Source organism: Macaca thibetana, chromosome 6, assembly GCF_024542745.1.
Source record: "Macaca thibetana thibetana isolate TM-01 chromosome 6, ASM2454274v1, whole genome shotgun sequence".
Lineage (NCBI taxonomy): Eukaryota > Metazoa > Chordata > Mammalia > Primates > Cercopithecidae > Macaca > Macaca thibetana.
In genome coordinates, this window is record NC_065583.1 from 104,296,552 (window position 1) to 104,314,325 (window position 17,774).

At 42.1% G+C, this 17,774-nt stretch overlaps 1 protein-coding gene across 10 annotated transcripts in view; it reads right to left on the reverse strand.

Moving 5' to 3' along the window:
* The window catches only part of PDE8B (phosphodiesterase 8B), a 344,936-nt gene that overhangs the window by 211,131 nt on the left and 116,031 nt on the right, over positions 1-17,774 (reverse strand). For 5 of the 10 annotated variants that reach the window (XM_050795655.1, XM_050795652.1, XM_050795654.1 and 2 more), the window contains exon 1: positions 1,334-1,918. The exons of the other annotated variants lie outside the window; for them this stretch is intronic. In XM_050795655.1, the coding sequence (XP_050651612.1) occupies positions 1,334-1,672 (339 nt within the window). In that variant the 5' untranslated portion in view covers positions 1,673-1,918. Of the gene's footprint in view, positions 1-1,333; positions 1,919-17,774 lie in introns of those variants that run through there. 10 annotated transcript variants of the gene reach the window in all.

Below are 17,774 nucleotides of genomic sequence, written 5' to 3' on the forward strand. Positions count from 1 at the left end.
TATTTCTGGCACATAGTAGGTGCTCAATAAATGGTGTTTTTATTATAATGGTGATTATGACTACTGCCAGAGAAACACTGCAACCACAAGCAAACATCAGTTAAGCTTCATGTTAAACAATCAGATGCTGTTAAAAAAAAAATAGGTTCATTAAAAAACTTCTGGACTTCCAGATTGAAGCCAAACTATGTTATCCTTCTCCTCACTGCTCCACTGTGGGCTGACTTCACCCTATGAAGACCAAGTTTTTAACTACTAAAAATACAAATGTGTCTTTGACAAAAATCCACGGAATGGTTCTTGGTAACCTGTTGGCCAGGTAAAGGCTGTGATTCTATCTGACATTAGGAGTCATAGAGATGTGTATTTCTTCTCTCTGTACAATGGGATATGCCATTGTCATCTTGTTTGCTGTAAGGAAAAAAGACCCAGTGCCCAGATTTACACAATGAAAAGCCTCTTACATTTAATAGTACTTTGAGAACATACAGGAGGACACTATTTAAATAATTATTTTTCTTCTGTCATGAAGAAATAAATATTTAGCGACTGCTTTAACCACCTAAACAATTTTTTCCACTTCCTCAAAATCCCACTTTCTGGAAAGACCATATGTATGTGCAGAATCATCCTCAGACAGCTGTACTGCACTGGAAACCATGTCCCCTCACGGTGGCTCTGCTGACACTCCGAACTCATGGCCCGATTCTCTCAATTCTGTCTAGGATGCAGCCAACCCAGAGAATCGCTACAGTGACAAACAACAGGTTCCACTCTGCTCCGTTCCCACATCTCTTCTCAAAACACGAACACTTATTCATTCACAAATCCCTGCGCTCGGTGCCTGTGGTGAGACTCCAGCCTGGCTGGTAATCCCAGGTAAAAATCGGAATATGGGGCACTATCTATCCTGGTGCTGCAACTGCACCAGTCACCTACAAGGCATGCAAATCCAGCTCGTGCTCAGATTTCATTCAACAGGACTGGCCACCGAATGCTCTCAATGGTCCCCACCCCTCTTCCTCCAAGCCACAGCCTTCCTGTCCTCAAGGAGGAACAGACCAGACCACCTGCTTCCCTCTGCGCTCCCTTCCCCGCCCCGTCCCCCAGGACCAGCTAAGGACGCTCCCAGGACCGCTCCAGGGGCCTTTTTCTGTCCACATTTCCTGGGCTCCCACCATCTCCACAAATGAAAAGTAAACTCCTCCTTAGTGACAACCTCTCCAAACCAACCGCGTCACGGTCACCCAACTCCGCCAGAGCCCCCAGCCCGTGCAAGCCCCGCCGACGGGGCGGGCGGCCCCCACACTGTGTGCCAGCGCGGGGCATTTACCTTCACGCTGGTGTAGCTGGTCTGAGTCTCGGCCTCGGCGCTGCTGCAGCAGTGGCGCCTCCGGCCCCTGCTGGTGGTCGCGGCGGGGGCTGCGGAACCCGCGCTGCTGCCGCTGCCCAGCTCTGTGCGGGCCCTGCGGACGCGGGCGGCGCTGGGGGGTCCCGACGCGCGGCTCGGGGGGATGGCGTCGGCGGCGTCGGTCTGGACGAAGAGGCCGGGCAGGGGTGCCGCGGGACCCTGCGACACGCTGGTGGTCTGGCGGGGCGAGTTGGACTCGTCCGAGTCCCGGCAGTAGATCACGCCGCTCTGCGAGACATGGATGCTGGGGGCGCAGCCCATCCCTCGGCCGGGCTCCCCCGCGCGCCCGCCCGCGCCCGCGGCCGCCGGGACCCAGCGCACCCGCTGCCACCTGCAGTGAGGGGGCGGTCGCGGCGGCGCCCGGACTGCGCGCCCCCCGGCCTGTGTGTCCGCCGCTCCGTCGGGCTGGCCGCGGTGCCCCCCGCCGAGCCTCCGGGTAACGCGCGCGTCACCCCAACTTTCCCTTTTGGGCCATCTTCCTCCCCGAGCTGGGGAGCGCGCACACACAGCGCCCCGCGCGCACCAGCGGCCGCCACCCTCGCCGCCGCGGCGCCCCAAACACGCTCCCCGCGCCTCCGCCTTCCCCTCCTCCCTCGGCGCGGCCCCCGCCGCCGCCCAGCTCGACCTCGCCGGGCTCCCGCACCCGCGGCCCTGGGCCAGGGCGCTCGCCCGCCTGCCCGCCTGCCTGCACCTTCTTTCCCCACTTTCGGTCTGCACCCGTCCCCTCCCTCCCTCGCTCCCACCCTCCTTCCTCCTCAGGTGCCCCGGCTCCGCGGCCGCAGCCGCCCGGGCCCCACTGCGCCCCTCCGCCCCTCCCGCCGCTCCCCGAGCTCTCCCGACTGGGCAGAGCGTGCCCGCGGCTCGGCTCCGCCGCGGGGCCCCTGTGCGCGGCAGCTGGCACCGCGTCTCGGCGCCCTCCCCTCCTCCTCCGCTGTCCAGAGGCCTCGTCTCTTCTGCACTCATCCCGACGCCGCCCCCAGCGCCCCAGCCCCTCTTCCCCTGAAGGGCTGTGTAAGCCTCTCGCTTTTCACCAACACATTTTCACACATCCCAGAGCTAAACACCAGGAGGCCCCTCCCGAAATGGCAGGGGCCCTACAGCCCAGGCCCATCCACTGCATTTGCTCGCCTGTCAACACACCCGGGGAGTGATGGAGAGACCTCATGGGTCCGTCCTCTTCCCGCAGCCCCACCGCCTACTCCGAAGGCTGAGTTGGATGGTGACCCAGTCTTTGGAAGAAGCCCATTCCATGTCTACTCATCATTTGGAAGTTCATGCCAAGGGATGGGAGGCCCTGCGGAGGAAGGCACCCTTGAACACATACGTTCCCCTAAGATCCAAGGAAAGAACAGAAAGAAGCTGTCTGATGGTTCTTGGCTTTCTCCCCCGTTTTCACCTCTTCCTTGGGTGCCACTAAATGTTCATGCTGATTTCTACCCCATCCAGCCGCCCATGTCAACTGCTCCTCCTCACATTCTGGGCTGGGCAGTCAACAAGGCCTTCCCTCATTCTCCTTGGTGAGGCATGCACAGACTGAGCTGTGCTGGAGGAGAGGAAGAATGCCTTTAGAAGGATGGCTGCTGTTCATCCTTCCCTTGTGAACTCCGAGTTAGAGCTGCAAGACGCCACTGCCCATTCAGTCACCGGTTCCCACAGTAATTCCTGCCCTATTGCCACAATGGTACGGGGAGATAATTAGATGGTCTAAGAAAGGATTTTATCTAGAGTTGCTTATACAGACAAGGGCAATAACACAGAGGCTTAATGCAAAGCACAAAGAAGTATTCAATTTTAAGGGTTTTTTTTTTTTTTTCATTCTTATTTTCCTTTTTCTTCCTGTACCACTCTTGGACGTGACTGGATGAAGACTTCAAAAGACAGTTTCTAAATTTCATAGAGAAGCAAGGTATCATTCCCAATCCCAAATTCAGATATACAGAGAAAGAGTCTAACCTTATTCTTCTACCTTTGCTTCTCTTCTCAGTTCAGCTCTCTCTTTTTTTGATACAAAAAACTCCATCTCCAGCTAACCTGGAAAAAGTCTATGCTATATTTTTTAATGGACAGGCAAATTGCTCATAAAATTTCTGCACAGGTTGGGTCCTCCTAGAAGCAGATTCTGAGATGGTGTTTAGCAGGCAGAGGGAGGCTTTTTAGGAAGTGCTCTGATAGTCATTTGTGGGAGGAAATAAAGGAAGGGATGGGAGGGAGGCAAGCTTGAGCAGGGGAGAAATTGACCAAGCCTCAGGCATCCCTGCAGGGAGGATTCTGAAGGTGGGATGATGCATCAGAGTTGTACTGAGTTGGGGCTGGGTTCTGAGCTGTTCTGATGGGCCTTTATACCCCAGCATGGACCAGTCTTTACATGCAGGCCACCTCAGTGACCTTGGGCAAGGTGGCTCTCTTCAGCTGAGGCACTGCCCCCAGGAGATGTCAGCCGAGCCAAGGGCTTTCTGCTGGCAGCACTCCCAGTAGCTGGAGGAGTAAGTCCTTTCCTGGCATCATAGCTTCCACCACAGTTCCCTTCCAGGCTGCTGAGGTCCATGCTTCCTTGTCCCATCCATGCCTATAAGAACACCACATTAAATGGCTGAGACTGAGATATGGGGACAGTCATTCATTTAAAACTAAGCCTCATAGCTACCATCTTCTCTGCGTCCAAAGGACAATTTAGGACCTGGGAAAACAACATCAGAGTTAAATTGCAAAAACACTACTCTCTACACTAGTCCCTGATGTAATGTTCAAGTCAGGGTTTAATCATTCCTAAAGCTTATCTGTGATAATGCATATAGCATTTCAGTCGTTACCTTTCATGGAGCTATCAATGACAGCCTTCACATATTGAAATTTAGAGCCATGCTAATTCTCATGACACATGTCTACTTTTTCAGAGTTTTCTCTAGGAATGCAATGAAACCACCCAGAAAAAAAGCACCAGTCACTCACTGAGGCTTTGAAAGGCAAGAAGATTGTGATAAAATAGAAATTACAACCAATCTTCTGGTGGAGAACATTAGGAGCTGAATCATGAAGCTACAAGTCACCCAGAAACAAATTTAGGTTGAACTTTCTACGTTAAAAAATAAGAATAATTAAGCCTTGAAAGAGTAGGTGACCTCAAGGTAGCTAGTGAAAAGGACTAGGCTGCTTTAGTGGGTTAACTGAACAGTTCATATTAGGACCAGTGCCTTTCATTGACTGCAAGTTCTTTGTTGGAATAGAAGATAGAAGGGGAAATGCACTAGATATACATTTTTCTTCCCATTCCCAAAGCAGCCAGTAGCTCAAACACATCTTCGACTGCCAATTCTGGCTTAGTGAAAGAAAAAAATAATGTGTCCCTATAATCTCCACCAAGTGTTCTCAGTGGGAATGTGCAACCTGCCCCCATTGCTGGAACAGATCTGGCTGCTGAAACCTGCAGAAGTGTGCAAGTGGAGGGGAAATGGTTTAACTGAAATTTCCACAGCTTAGTTGTGAGGCCTGAGTTCTGGCCCATAGAAGGGATTTCTGAATCAATTGCCACTGACCACTTTAATACATCCCAGATGACAGCAGAGACTACAGGCTCAGACATTGCTGATAAAATTTAGGCCCAAGTTACAGAATAAGGCCAGAAAGACCAACGTTATAAAAAAAAAATTAAGTGGAGAAAAATTTAGCAACAGAAAATATCCAAGAAGCAAATCAAAAGAAAGTAACCTAAATCAGAAACATACTGTAAAACAAAACCTCCAATATGTCCAGGGTCACCTGAATGGCTTGTGTGTTTTATAATAGGATTAAATAAGAGCTAACTTTAAAATTATGGCCCACAGGCACTGCAAGATGCTGAACAATTAAGGTCCCTTCCAATTCTAAGATGGCATGACTCTTCAGAATTCCTCTAGAGAAGCAGCAAATGTGATTAATACATTTTGAATGATTCTTAGCTGTAAAGGTTAAAACAATAGTAGCTATCTGATTGATTTTTAGATAATCAAACATTTAATCAACCAATCAACCTTATAGAGCTTCTGGATTCAAACTATGTTCCTAATGGTGGAGCTATTGGAAATCTAACCACCTGATAAGTGAAATGATACTGTTTATTAGGCAGCCCAGTACAGGGGAAGGCACATTGAATTCAGGGATAGACAAGTGAATCTGAAACCGAGGTCTGCCTCTTGTGGCTGTGTAAACTTGAGCAAGTCACTTAACCTCTGGGCTTCAATTTCCTAGATAATCTCCAGAGTCTGTAAATCACCAACATTTGAGAATGCTGTGAAATTTTTGCTTCCTTTTATTAAATTATTTTATATTTAGAATTGTGGGACTTTTGAACAGAAAGAGTAGTCCTGAATCCACATGCACAACAGAACCACCCTGAGGAATTTGCCAGAAATTCAACAGTTCCCTGGTTCTATCCCAGAGACTTGGTTCAGGGGTTAAGGACAGGTCCAGCATCTGTCCTTTCAAAGAAAGTGAATCCAGTATAACCTTTCCACAGCCTCCTTGAAGTTTAAGTCCTTATAAGTACCTCGAAGACCCTACCCGATGTGGGTCCTGGCGACCTTGCTGAGCCCCCCTTCACTGCTCCAGCCACACCAGCCTCCTTGCTCTCCAGGATATCCAACATTGTTAGCCAGTAGCTGTTCCCTCTGCCTGTTGTGCAGCTTCATCAGCACTTGCAAGGCTAACTTCCTCACTTCCTTCAAGTCTCTGCTCAAATGTCTCCTACTCAGTGATGCCTATTCCCAACCCTTGTTTGAAATTGCAACCCACATACCTCTATTGTTCCTCTACCACTCCTGATTCCCCTTAGCCTATTTTTCTTATTTCATAGCATATATCACCTTCCAACTTATTATATAATTAGCTCACTTACTATTATGTTTATTGTCTGCCTTCTCCCACTAGAATATTGGCTCTACAAAGGCAGGGGTTTGGGGCCTTCTTATTCACTGATGTATCCCATACTTTTGGAACAGTGCCTAGTATACAGAAGGTGCTCAAATATTTGTTGAATTTATGAATGAATAATTTTCTCCCATTTCTTTGTCTTCTGTCTTTCTCTTAACTGTTATAATCCAAAATGGAAGGGGTTGTTTTATTTGTTTGTTTAATAGAGTTTTATGCTCTGCGTTTTTAGTTTTTAAAGGCAGTGAATGCCTTTGATTAGATCATGGTAGTCTTTTGGTAATGTACATCAGAAAAAGCCAAAATAATAAAATATAATAATTTGTACAAAGTTGTTGGTAGCAATGTTTTCTATGATAATGAAACTGGAGATAATTCAACCATCAAACACTTAGGGAATGGCTCAACAAATCACATGTAAATATCACTATTTGTAGTAATATAAAACCTAACAAAGCAATGTTAGGTTAAAAATAGATATGTACATGGATTAATTACAAATATAGAAAATGTATGAACATGTGTTGAGGTTCATAAGTGAGTATAAAGTGGTGTAGACAAGAAACAGCAAATTCATTTTTCTGAAAACCAATTTCAGTGCGTAAAAAACCACGTAAATGAATAAGTATAATATTTCCTAATTCTGTCCACAGAAAGTATTTAGGTAACTCTATTTTCTTTTATGGATTTCCACTGATTTTTTTTTTTCTTTGGACAGAAGGTGAAAGATGGAAAATAAATTTAAAAGGGAGAGAATCAGAGATAGGTGGAGACAGAGAAACTAATGCATACACATTTACAAAGGAAACCTCACAGAACCAGACACACAGAGAGGAAAAAAGAAAATGAGAGACAAAGAAAGCCATGGGGAGCCACTTTCTTGGTGAAATATTCCTACCAAGTGAGTTTACAGAGACAGGTCTTTCAAGAGAGTAAAAATAAGTTGTATTTGTAACTATAGGTGCATCACTTATTGGACCTTTTGCCATAGGCCAAGTGAAACTAAGGAGAGGATTTGGCCCATAGGATGGTTTTCTCTTGCCAGTTGTAGCAAACAGAGAGTCAGCCAACATCTGACTTCCTTAAGTCAACATCATGAAACTTGGAGGCCACCAAATGCTGGGTCCTGAGTCTGCATAGTACAAAAGTGATCTGTCCTTCTTGTTAACAAGCACCCCACAGGGAGGGCTGGATTCGCCCTGCAAAGACTTCAGAATGCTACTCACCTCCAGAATTTTGGACCCCAATAGTCAGGCTAGGAGAGATGGAACATTCATTTCCTAAAGTCTTACAAATACATTTCACAAAAGCATCAGACACAAAAGGATATATGCATGAAACACAAGGTGCAGTCCTACTCCAAAGGAACTTACAGAGCAATCAGGCAGATGGGACTTACACATGAGAATGGAATAAAATCCATAAGTGTCAAGGGGCCAGAACGAAGATGTGTGGTATTGTCAATTCTTTTATAGTAGTTATGGTCATTGGGAAGGGAAGAAGGGGGCATGTCAGTTGGGCTTCAATAAGAACTTGTCAATCACAGGGAACAGCATGAACAAAGGCACAGAGGCAGAACTAACCTTGGTGGCGCCAGAAGGCAGTGAGCAGACAGGGTAACTAGACAATGTCTCCTAAGGCAGGGATGATAACATCGGAAGAAGAAAGAAATGAAGGGAGAAGACCCTGAAACAACTTCTCTATGTAATGGAAGTCACTGTAGGTTCTACCACCCTTAAGGAAACATCCTGTGTGAAAATCTAGATTTAGAAAACAAATCCATTGTCTTGCAAAAAATATTGTTGTTTGCCAAATAATTAACATGAATACTTTTCTTTCCTTCTTTCTTTCTTTTTTTTTTTTTTTTTTTTTTTTTTTGAGACAGAGTCTCATTCTGTCACCCAGGCTGGAGTACAGTGGTGTGACACCGGTTCACTGCAAGCTCTGCCTCCCGGGTTCAAGTGATTCTCTTGCCTCAGCCTCCCAAGTAGCTGGGACTACAGGTGCATGCCACCTCACCCAGCTAATTTTTTTATATTTTAGTAGAGATTGGTTTAACCATGTTGGCCAAGCTGTTCTCGAACTCCTGACCTCAGGTGATCTGCCTGCCTCAGCCTCCCAAAGTGCTAGGATTACAGGCGTGAGCCACTGCATCCAGCCTCCATGAATACTCTTACATAGTACTTTGAGGTTTTTAGGTATTCTAAGTCAGGGTACAAAAAAAAAAAAAAAAACTAAGGGTACAAATTATTAATTCATACCAATTTTTTAAACATTTACAATCTATAAAGCAAGGCACAAGGCACATCTGTTTCTAAATTAGTGTGAGATTTCCTAAATGTCTCATGGGCAATTTTTTAAAGTTCAGGTTTCTAAGCAGGTCCTCTCCTGCCCGCATGCACACCTTGCTAGGCATATCATCCATTCCAAAAGATTTCATTACACTAATGTGATGCTAAATTCATCCATCCATTCGTTCAGTGAGAAACAAGACAGAAACAGTCCCTATTTCTATGGAGTTTAGGATATTAGGGGGAGTTGGAAGGACAAACAAACAATAAAATTCTCTGATAGTGATGAAGGTTATATAGGGATTTAAAATATGTTGATGTGATAGCGTGAGACTGGGGTAGGATGATGAAATTTTTCTCAGAGGACATGACATTTAAGCTAAGATTCCCAGAAAACTTTATCAAAGGGAATATCATTCTTTTTCCATCCGTCCATCCATCCAGCCATCCATGATTCCATGAGAACATGGTTTGAGCACCACTACTGTGCCAGGTGCTGTGAGGGATACAAAGAAGTAAAAGACTTAGTATTTGCCCTCAGACAATTCAGTTAGGAACACAGACACACACACAAGAGAATTGTGTTAACATTTGCTTTGAAAAATTAATCCAAGCCCAGAGAGAAAGATCACTGTGGGTGGAAATTATCCGGGAGATGTCACTGAGGAGACAGAGTATAGCTCTTGGAAGAAAGGGCAGTATTTGAATAAGTGGAAAAGAGGACATTTCAGAGAGAATAATGTGCTTAAGGCCTAGAGGTGGGAACACTTGCTGAATGCTTGAAGAACAAAGAGGCAGATGAGTCAAAAGGTTTGTGGTACGGAAGAAGAGAATAACATTATTTTGGCTGACAGACCAGCGAGTCAAATGCCAGACTAAGCAGTCTGGCTAAATTCTAGTCATTAGAAATCAGTGATGTTTTCAAAAAGACTGTAACTTTAAAATACAGTTGACCCTTGAACAACACAGTGCTAGGGGCACCAACTGCCACACAGTCGAAAATCCACATATTACTTTTGACTCCTCAAAAACTTAACTACAGGCCAGGCACATTGGCTCTAACCTGTAATCCCAGCACTTTGGGAGGCCAAGGTGGGTGGATCACTTGAGGCCACTTTCACAAGGTGAAACCTCATCTCTACTAAAAATAAAAATTAGCCAGGGATGGTGGCATGCCGCTGTAGTCCCAGCTACATAGGAGCTGAGGCAGGAGAATCGCTTGAACCTGGGAGGCAGAGGTTACAGTGAGCCTAGATCACGCCACTGCACTCCAGCCTGGGCAAGAGAGCAAGACTCTGTCTCAAAAAAAAGAAAAAAAAAAAAAGGATTTACTAATAACCTACTATTGACCAGAAACCTTACAAATACCATAAACAGTCAGTTAACACATATTTTACATGTTATATGTAGTATATGCTATAGTCTTACAATAAGGTAAGCTAGAGAAAAGAAAATGTTATTAAGAAACTCAAGAGAAAGAGAAAATATATTTACTATTCATTAAGTGAAAGTGGATCATCATTAAGGTCTTCATTCTTTTCATCTTCATGTTAAGTAAGCTGAGGAGGAAGAGGAGGAGGGGTTCACCTTGCTGTTTCAAGATTGCAAAGGCAGAAGAAAATCCACATGAAAGTGAACCCACACAGTTCAAACTCTGGTGTTCAAGAGTCAACTGTGCTATTTTACTTATTGCATATTCCAGAAGGACTGGTGAAGGAAGTCAGGAATGAAGATCAGTAAGGACCTATAATAACCCAGGAATGGGATAATAGGGATTGTTATGGACTGAATTGTGACCTCCCAAAATTTATATTTTGAAGCCTAACCCCCAGTGTGGCTATATTTGGAGACAGGGCCTTTAAGGAGGTAATTAAGGTTACAAGGTCATAAGGGTGGGGCCCTAATCCAATAAGACTGGTGTCCCTATAAGAAAAAGAGGCAGCAGAGATTGCCCACGCTCTCCTGCATGCACACAGAGAAAAGACCACACAGAGAATGCACCACCTGCAAGCTGAGGAGGGAGGCCTCACTAGACACCTACCCTGCTGGCACCTTGACCTGAGACTTGTAGGCTCCAGAATCACGAGAAAATAAGTTTCTGTTGTTTAAGTCCCCCAGTCTGTGGTATTTTATTATGGTGGCCTAGCAAACAAATACAGAGATATTGAGTAGACGGAATTTGTAAAAACAGAAAAAAAGGGTGGAGAGGGGAATTCCATGGACCTTACTGAAAACGAATCCTTAGGATCCGGTGCCTGATTAGATAAGGAGCCAGGGAGCCAGTGATATCAAAACTGACTGCAAAATTTCCAGGTTAGATGTCTAGGACAAAGTGCAAGTGAGATTGGGGAGCACTCCCAGGAGAAATAAGCTTTGTCTATCAAGGGAATTCTTCACCTGGATTTGCACTTTCTGGGACCCAGAATCTTGAGTCTAGAAACCAGAAAGTGTCCACCCAAAGCCAGTGCTGACACTGAACTCTCCCTAGAACATGATTAGAATGTGAGGAACCTCTTTTGTGTTTGCTGCTGGAACTCTAGTACTTAGAACAAGAAATGGTACATGTTCAATATTTGCTGAACCAATCATGAGCCTTTATGAGGAGGACAGATAGATATGCCAGCCTCCAGGTCCTCTTTACTGACAAGAGCACCATTGCCCTTTTCCAGGGTTGCTAAGTAAACAGTTTCTGCCAAGACTTCCTTGGGCTTCCCCATAGTCAGACCTATGCAGTGATTTTAGTTTTTTGCTCCGTGTCTGGATCGCTAAAGTCAGCCTTTGATACTCTTGCTTCAAGAACTGTTTTTGAGCCCTGGGATCTTACTTCTTAACTAGCTTAAGGTGCCTCGAGGCTGCAACTCTGCCTGAAGGCCCTGCTTGCTTTAGTACCTTCTGCAGTTCTGGTGTCTTAATCCTCTTACACTGTGGCTGCTAGGGCAGTGAAAGGAGATGCTCTGGAAGCTTGCGGCAGAAAGTCTCTCCCTTCTTGGGGTTTGACATTTGCTCTGCAGCATGGCACTTCCCGTGTCACACCATTAAACATCTCCAAGGCAACAGTCACTGGGGGCATGACTGATTACTTCTTCATACCTCATATTTGAGGCTTATAATATCATAGACAGAAATAGATTCAGTCAGATGTGGGAGAGTTTTCTAGGGTACTCGACACTAGTGGCTATCAAACTTTAGCATGTACCAGAACTGCCTAAACACAGATTGTGAGGCCTGAGAATTTGCACTTCTAAGTAATTCTCAGGTGATGTTAATGCCACTTACTCAGGGATCACACTTTGAAAACTACTTCTGTACACGTAGTAAGATATTGCAAAGCGAAAACAATGATAAAGAACAAAAACAAAACAAAACAAAATTTTAAAAAAGCCCCTCACCTGTGATGTTTCATTTTCTGAAACAAAATGTAAGGTTGTAAATTTTAGGATGTCTGCAAGCCTCACAAAACCAAGGACTTCTAAGGACGGGTTTTCAATAGTCCCCTTTACCATTTCTGAGATGTGGGAGTGGGGGTAGAGGAAAGAGAGGCTTATCTGTGGAAGTAAACTTAATGTTTAAATACACACCAGCAGAATGATATAAATTTCCAGTACAGTACTTGATTTTTTCTTTCTTTTATTATTATTATTATCATTATTATTATTATTACTATATAGAGTTCAAACCAGAGAAGACAAAAGTCCATTATGTTTTAAGAACAATGAATAAAGTTCTAGGAAGCAGGGGTCTGGAGGACAGGGCAGGGGAAGATAGTGTAAATTCAATCCAGTGTAAGTACACAAAACAGATACAATTACTTTCAGAATACCGGCAGAATAATAATAACAATGGCTGCTACTTCGGAGGTAGCTTACTATGTAACAGTCTTATACTTTGTATGTTTTATCTCCATATATTTCTCTTGTGTTTCTACCCTTCAGATAAGAAATCTTTCAACATCTCCTTTCCGTTTACCATTAACTTGAACACCCACCTAGCTTGGCTAGGTAATTACTTGCTTTCTCCTGAACATGAAGTCATCAAACTTTTATAGGTTATAAATATCCTACATAAGCCTCTAAAAAAGAAATATAGCTAATGCTACATGTACTGCATTTCTCACTGAGATCTAAAAGACAAGGTTAAGATCCTTCATAACAGGGGATCTGATCTTTTTTAAAATCAACAACATAAACATCAATTTTAAAAGAAAAGAAATAAACCTCAACTCTTTAGACTTTTAAAGTGAAAGTGACATGTTAGGAGATACATGGTATGAGAATTGTTTTTTGCTGTTAAATTAAGAAATCAAGCTAGTATTTAAGATTTTCCTTCTCCTAAGGAGAGAGAAGTATATACATTTATAAGTCATTTTAAGTACTAAATTGCAGAAAATTCTGTAAGGAACTCAAATCCCTTACATACCCGTACAATTCAGATGGCATGAATTTTCACACTGATTACATTTTTAATAGCCTCTGTTTCCCACTGTATGTTCAAGTGAGTATAAAGCAACGATGTTAGAGATGCCACATCTACAAGTAATTCTCACTTTTAAGAAATGGTAGAAGCAAGCCTTGAGTGGCTGTTCTTAGAACTCCAGCTATAAGGGGCTTAGAAACTCCCCTGGAAAGGTCTGAGAGCCATTTCATAGCCTAAATACTGTATCAAAAGTCACATTAGCCCTATTTGAAGTGGGTGTGGGGAAAAACGAATAAGATGTAGGGATCTCTATGGGAAAACCAACAATTCTGCAACAAAAACCAGAAACAATGCAGTATAGTTCTCCCAAATTTATTTGGAATATCCATAGTTTTAAGTTGTAGAAGAAGAATGGAGAAAAAAAAACAAAAAATGTCCCAGAAGACATCTTCAAATAGAACGGCATTTTCAGATGGCAGCCTTTTGGATAGGATCATGAATAAAAATTTGCAACATGGACTTCTGATGAATAAGCAGGGACCAAATTTACCCTCCTTCCATTAACAACTAGAAAATCAGATAAAATGTGTGAAACAACTATTATCAGACATTGAAAAATCGGTGGCTCAGGACTAATTCATGAGAGAAGGGAAACAGATGGAATATACAATATGACTACCCCAGCTTTCACCGTGGAGGCAAATTCAATGTCTCACAGTGGGAAAGGAGTTCAAGGCAGAGCACAGTGGTTTTGTTGATGTGAGAAGACCAAAATCATGGTTCAGACAGACTTCTGTAGCTGGGATTTATGGGGCAGTATTTCAGAAAGAAGGAAATACTTATGAAAGAAACATAGAGAGGTACTTGAGAGTTTAGTAGGTACTAAGATATGCATGAGTAGGGTGAAATTCCTTAGACCAGAAAGACAGCAACTGAAAAGCTATAAGCAAACAGTTTACAGAGCTCACACAGAACTAGGAGCTATCCAAGTTCTACCAGCCAAAAAGGAGTGTCTTTGTCGATCACTCAGGGCATTCAGTAGAGAATCCAGTTGGGTCATACCTTAATACTAAGGTTAAAGAATCCCTAGAGAAAATACTGCAGACCTACCTTTAAAAGCTCAAAAACAAACCTTGAAAGAATTAAATGGAACCAAAATTAACTTGTGTACCAAACCAAAATCCAACACTCAATAAAGAAAGACAACAAAACTTAGACATTCACAATGTCTAGCATATAATCAAAACCATTAGATATCTCAAGAAGCAGGAAAATGTGACCAATAATCAAAAGAAAAATCAATAGAAACAGAAATGGCAGAAATTAGCAGACAAGAACATCAAAACAACTGTTATAATTATTGTCCAAGTATTGAGAAAACATAAGCATTGTGAGAAGAGAAATGGAAAATACAAAAAAAAGAGAATCAAATAGAACTTCCAGAAGTGAAAAATACAAGTTCTGAAATGAAATGGTCACTAGATAGAACTAAAAGTAGATTAGACACTACAGAAGAAAAGATCAGTGAACTCAAAGACATGCTAATTAATTAACCAGGAGCTGGTTTTTGAAAAGATTAACAAAATACATAGACCACTAGCCAGACTAATAAAGAAGAAAAGACAGAAGAATCAAAGAGACACAATAAAAAATGATAAAGGGGACAAAAGCTTATGTTAGAACAGAAAGTGGGTCCAAATCCCATAATCTAAGATTCTACCTTAAGAAACTAGGGAAAAAACAATTAAATCTAAACTAAAAAGACAGGAGGATATGATAAGTATAGAAACAGAAATTAATACATGGTAAACAGGTAAACAATACACAAATGCAATAAACAAAAATGCTGGGCAAGATGTGGTGACTCACACCTGTACTCCCAGCACTTTGGGAAGCCAAGGTGGGTTGATCACTTGAGGTCGGAAGTTCAGGACCAGCCTGTCCAACATGGTGAAACCCTGACTCTACTAAAAAAGAGTTTTAAAATTAGCCAGTCATGGTGGCAGATGCCTGTAATCCCAGCTACTTGGGAGGGTGAGGCAGGAGAATAACTTGAACCAAGAGATGAAAGTTGAAGTGAGCCAAGATCATGCCACTGCACTCCAGCTTGGGTGACAGAGTGAGACTCAGTCTCAAAAAAAAAAAAGATAAAAATAAAAAATGTTTTTTTAAAGTCAATACAATTGATAAACCTCTAGCAAGACTGGTCAAAATAAAAGATAAAAGACATCAATTACTAACATCAAGACCCTAAACTATTAATAGGAATAATAAGGGAATATTAGAAACAAATTTATGTCAACAGATTCACAATTTAAATAGACATTTCCCTAGAAATACTGAAAGAAATACTCAAGAAGAAATTTTGTAAAATCTAGATTCCCCTATATTTACAAAAGAAGTTGAATTTGTGTTTAATAGCCTGCTTACAAAGAAAACGCCAATCCCAGAAAATTCTCAGGTGAAGTCTATAAAATATATAAAGAAGAAATAATACTAACCCTACACAAACATGTCCATAAAATTGAGCAGTAGGAAGCCCTTCACAGCTCATGTTATAAGACCAGCATTATCCAAATACCAAAGCCAAGGAAAAAAAGATTTTACAAAAAAGGAAAAGTACAGATAAAAATACCCCTAAACATAGATGCAAAAATATTTAACACAATTGAGCAAACCAAACCTCCAGCAATAGAATAAAAAGGTAGTACACCATGACCAGGCAGTTTTTATCCCAATAACACAAAGTTAGTTTCATATTCAAAAATCAATCAATGCACAAAAGAATGAAGTTGTATTTTTACCTCATACCATGTACAAACTAACCATGAAACATGTTAAAACTAAAATTATAAAACTCTTAGAAGAAAACACAGGGACAAATTTTCATGACCTTGGATTTGACAATAGTTTCTTAAATATAATACCAAAAGCACAAACCACAAAAGAAAAACTAAATTGAGTCTTCATCAAAATTAAAAAGTTTTTGTACATCAAATGACAGTATCAAGAGAGTAATAAGACAATGCAAAGAATGGGAGAAAATATTTGCAAATTATATATTCGGTAAGGGTCAAGTATCTAGAATAAACTAAAAAGAAAACTCTTATAACTCAACTACAAAAAGATGAACAATCCAATTCAAAAAGAGACAAAGAACTTAAATAGACATTTGTACAAAGAAGATACACAAGTGGCCAAGGAGCACATGAAAAGATGCTCAACATCGTTTGTCACTAGAGAAATACAATTTAAAACTCCAATGAATTGAAAACTACAGTTGACCTTTGAACAACAGATTTGAACTTTGTGGGTCCACTTACGTGCAGATTTTCTTCTGCCTCTGCCACAGATAAGAAGATCACCTCTCTCCTCTTCCTTGTCCTCCTCAGTTTACTCAACATGAAGATGACAAGAATGAAGACCTTTATGATGATCCACTTTCACATAATGAATAGTAAATATATTTTCTCTCCCTTATGATTTTCTTAACAACATTTTCTTTTCTCTATGCTTTATCATAAGAATATAGTATATAATACATATAACATGCAAAATATGTGTTAATTGACTTTTTGTTATTGGGAAGGCTTCTGGTCAACAATAGGTGATTTGTCTCAAGTTTTTAGGAAGTTCAAAGTTATACATTGATTTCTTTTTTTACTGTGCAGGGGGTCAGAATCCCTAACCCCCACATTGTTCAAGGGTCAACTGTAAAATGAATGTAAATAAAGTCAAAACTACAGTGAAATGTCCCTTCCAATCTGCTAGGATGCCTATAATTGAAAAAAAAAAAAAAAAAAGTGTTGGCAATGATATGGGGAAACTGCAACCCTTAAACATGGCCGTTGGGAAAGTAAAATAGTAGAATGCTATGGCTTGAACTCATCCCCCCAAAATTCATGTGTTGGAAACTTGATGCTTAATGCAACTGTATTGGGGGGTGGGGCCTAATGGCAGGTATTTGCCCTCATGAATGGATTCATGCCATTATATAAAGGGCTTGAGGCTAAGTTCGATCTCTTTTGTCCTCTTGCCCTTCTGCCTTCTGCCATGTGAGGGCATGTGTTTCCTCTTCTCCAGAGTATGTAGTAAGAAGGCCCTCATTGGATGCAGGCACCTTGATCTTGGACTTCCCAGCCTCCTGAACTGAGAGAAAATAAATTTCTATTCTCTTAAGTTACTCAGCCTCAGGTGTTCTGTTACAGCAGCACAAACTAAAACATAACACCAGTGTGGAGAACAGTTTGGCAGTTCCTAAAAGGTAAAGAGAGTTACCATATGATTCAGCAATTCCATTCCCAGGCTTATACCCCAAAGAACTGACAACAGGTGTTCAAACAATAACTTGTACTTAAATGTTTAACAGCAGCACTATTTACAATAGTCAAAAGGTAGAAGTAGTTCAAATGTTCATCAATAGATGACTGAATAAACAAAATGTGGTATATCCATACAATGGAATATTATTCAGCCATTAAAAAAAAATGAAGCACAAAAATACATGCTATCACATGAATGAAACTTTTAAAAATGCTAAGTGAAAGAAGCCAGACACAAAGGTCACCATTATGATTCCATTTATATGAAATATCTAGAATAGGCCAATCCAGAGACAGAGCAGGTGCTTGCCAGGGGCTAGGGAATGTAAAGTGATTGTTGAATGGGCATGGGGTTTCTTTTTAGAGTGATTTTTTAAAAATTCTGGAACTTGATTGGGGTGATGGTTGCACAACATAGTGCACATACTTAATATA